The 3,211-nt window shown below is 35.9% G+C and overlaps 1 protein-coding gene across 1 annotated transcript; it reads left to right on the top strand.

Moving 5' to 3' along the window:
* Positions 1-708: 708 nt before the first annotated feature.
* LOC101895280 (ras-related protein Rab6) lies at positions 709-2,044 on the top strand. Its single transcript, XM_005190486.4, has one exon. The coding sequence runs from the start codon at positions 995-997 to the stop codon at positions 1,658-1,660; it is 666 nt and encodes a 221-aa protein (XP_005190543.1). The 5' UTR covers positions 709-994; the 3' UTR covers positions 1,661-2,044.
* Positions 2,045-3,211: the final 1,167 nt, after the last annotated feature.

A 3,211-nucleotide genomic window follows, 5' to 3' on the forward strand; every position in this document is an offset into this window, starting at 1 on the left:
CGTCGCAATATTTATATCATATATCCTTCGGAACCTACACCATATAGGGTCCACAATTTGAATAATCATAACAGAACTCAATATATATATTTAAATAATCGAACATTAGTTGAGGGTATACATTTGTCGGACAGATACATTTTAACTTGTTTTCTTAACGTTCTCAAAATTTTCTCCTATTTTTCCTTCAGATCAGGATCTTATATTGTATTTCCCAAATCTACATATACCCCCCAATTTTAAACTCCGTGGTTCCGAAGTCACGAGCCTCTTATTGATATTTCTGCTTCAACTGGTGTCAGCCACAATATTTTTACAAACTTTTTGGTGATCAATTGAAAAATCGAAAGCTTGGAGCTTTGGTCTCCCTCTGGAGAGAGGGGACAGGTTTATAAAAAAAATGGGTTATTGACTTGATTGAGTTAAAGTTACAAGTGTTTCTTTAACTACGACTTTTTATATTTTTACTTCAGGCATTGCCATGCTCGAAACTCCTCTTAATGTCTCTCCGTTTTTCTCGCCGAAAGGCAACAAATACCGTTGCAAAATAAAAAACAATCGCTTCTTTTGGGGTTGTTCCAACCCTCCCTTTAACAGTGTTGCCACATCGAAAAACCAGCCAAACCAAACTTCCTTTTTCCCTTATCCTTTTTTTTCATCCTTGTACTCGCTCGTTTCGCTGATTCGTTGTGTATGGTGTGTATGGTTATTCATATTTTATACATTCGCCTAGCAAGTAATACCCCAACTGAAACGTAAGAGGTCAGCAAACTCCTGCTTGGGAAAAATCTATAAGTGAGCCAGCAAAAAAAAAATTAAAATAGACAGAGAAAAACTCCCCAAAAAGAAGTAGAATTTTCTTTTTCCAAAAATTTCAATTTTCCCCCAGGAGGTAAAGAAGTTTTTGGAAAAAAGAAGAAAGTTGTGCAATTTTAAGAGAAAAGTTTAAGAAGAATTTAGAGAGAAAAAAAAAAAAAACAACAACTAAAACAACATGTCACCCAATCCCCACTCACCATTGCCCCAGGCAACTATGTCATCTGGTGATTTTGGCAATCCCTTGCGTAAATTCAAGCTGGTATTCCTGGGGGAGCAGAGTGTTGGTAAGACCTCGCTAATAACTCGTTTCATGTACGACTCGTTCGACAACACCTATCAGGCCACGATTGGTATTGATTTTCTCTCGAAGACCATGTATCTGGAGGATCGCACTGTGCGTCTTCAGTTGTGGGATACTGCAGGTCAGGAACGTTTTCGCTCGCTGATACCGTCGTACATACGCGACTCTACAGTGGCTGTGGTGGTCTATGACATTACCAATACCAATTCATTCTATCAGACTTCCAAGTGGATCGATGATGTGCGCACCGAAAGGGGTAGTGATGTCATAATCATGTTGGTTGGAAACAAAACAGATTTGGCCGACAAGCGTTTGGTCTCCACCGAGGAGGGTGAACGCAAGGCCAAGGAATTGAATGTTATGTTCATTGAGACCAGTGCCAAGTCGGGTTATAATGTCAAGTTGCTGTTCCGCCGTGTGGCTGCCGCCTTGCCGGGCATGGATTCGGCTGCGGATAATAAGCCCTCGGATGCCATGCAGGATATACAGTTGGGCCAGCAGAATGAGCAAAAGGACCCTGAGGGTGGATGTGCCTGTTAAGCTTGTTGTGGAGCGAAAGTAAGAGCAAAAACAAAAGAAGAACAACAAAGGAAGCATGGAAAATCAACAACTTCGTAAATCAATTAAGTAAAAAAAATTAAATATTTATAAATATTATTGTTTCTTTACACATATTTGCTGTGATGATGAAGATATTTTGGAAAAGGAGCTGAAGGAGCATGAGGAGGAGAAGGATACTGCAACGAAAAAAATAGCATGCCTTTAATTGGAAATGAAATTTGTGGCATATCCTGTAAGGAGTTATTTATGAAATTTGTTTTACACTGGCAGTAGTCTCCAAGCTCCGATTCGGAGTTAAGAGAGTAAAAAACAAACACTGGGAATATTTAAGAACACTAGTTGTCAAAAAGAAAAAATCAAGAACTTAGCCGCCGTTTTAGTTTTCCACACAAAAATATTAAGACAAAGACAAAATAAAAACAGCTTCAAAACCCGAAAGAAAATAAACATCAAATATATCAACTTTATGGAACACATTCAAATTTATTATCCAAAAAAGAAAAAACTCAACAAATATCAAATGTAGATGTTTAAAACCAAACACAAAAATGCGAAAAATATGAAATAATTCATAAAAATAAATTATTCTTTAATAAAACCCGGAATAACCCAAGCATGAAGACATATTTGAAATTGGCCTTTATTTGAGATCTTTTTCTTTAAAAAAAAGCTTTATTGGAGCCCTGAAGTAATAACTTTCCAGGGCAAACATTTGTCTTTCATTTATTTGTCCCTGTCTCTCCCCAGAGAATGGCTAAAATAAGTTTATACCAAATACGCAATAGAATAGAATGAAGGCTAATGCAAAATTTAGATGTTATTGAAATACACTATTTCATTTATTATTAATCAAAAAATAAAAAAGACAAGAAATGCTAAATAAAATTAAATAAAAACATTTGCAAACTTAAATCAATTTCAAATAAAAAATACACATTTTATGAAAACTTAACTGTCATGGGTGTTTTATTGATTAACGGGAAGTTAGAGAGGATGGGAGAGAGAGAGATGGAGTGGTGGGTGTTGTCATTATTTGTAATGATGATGATGGTGATGATGAAGAGTGGATACGCCTTGTTTATGATTAATCTATTGTACGTGGGGAGAGACAATAGGGGAAAGGGGGGAATGTAAAAAGTAAGAGGCACATGTTTAGAACACAGAGTTTGGCCAGCACTCTTTGACATTTTTTTTTTTAAATTTGAGTCTTTCCTAATTCCACAATGCGATTAAAATACTGGAATATCAACTTTTAATAATTTCTTTTCAAGAAATCGTCTAATGACCATTCTCTAACACCAAACATTCTCTCACTTACAGAACAAGGTATATTTAACAAGTAAACCAGTAAAGAAAGTCTTGAAGACGGGCGGGGCCGACTTTATGATACCCTTTGTAGAGCTCCACATAACAATTAAAAGTTTTTATGGGAGAATTCAATCATACACGCTATGATTATAATTATAATTTAAAGTTCAAAGGACTAAATATGCCCAAGCATTTGTATCTTTTAAATTCGGACTTGTTTTG

Source organism: Musca domestica, unplaced genomic scaffold (genome assembly GCF_030504385.1).
Source record: "Musca domestica strain aabys unplaced genomic scaffold, Musca_domestica.polishedcontigs.V.1.1 1, whole genome shotgun sequence".
In the NCBI taxonomy this organism is placed as follows: Eukaryota; Metazoa; Arthropoda; class Insecta; order Diptera; family Muscidae; genus Musca; species Musca domestica.

Excerpts from the sequence above, each read along its gene's own strand:
- LOC101895280 (XM_005190486.4), top strand. The coding sequence starts at position 995 with ATGTCACCCAATCCCCACTCACCATTGCCCCAGGCAACTATGTCATCT.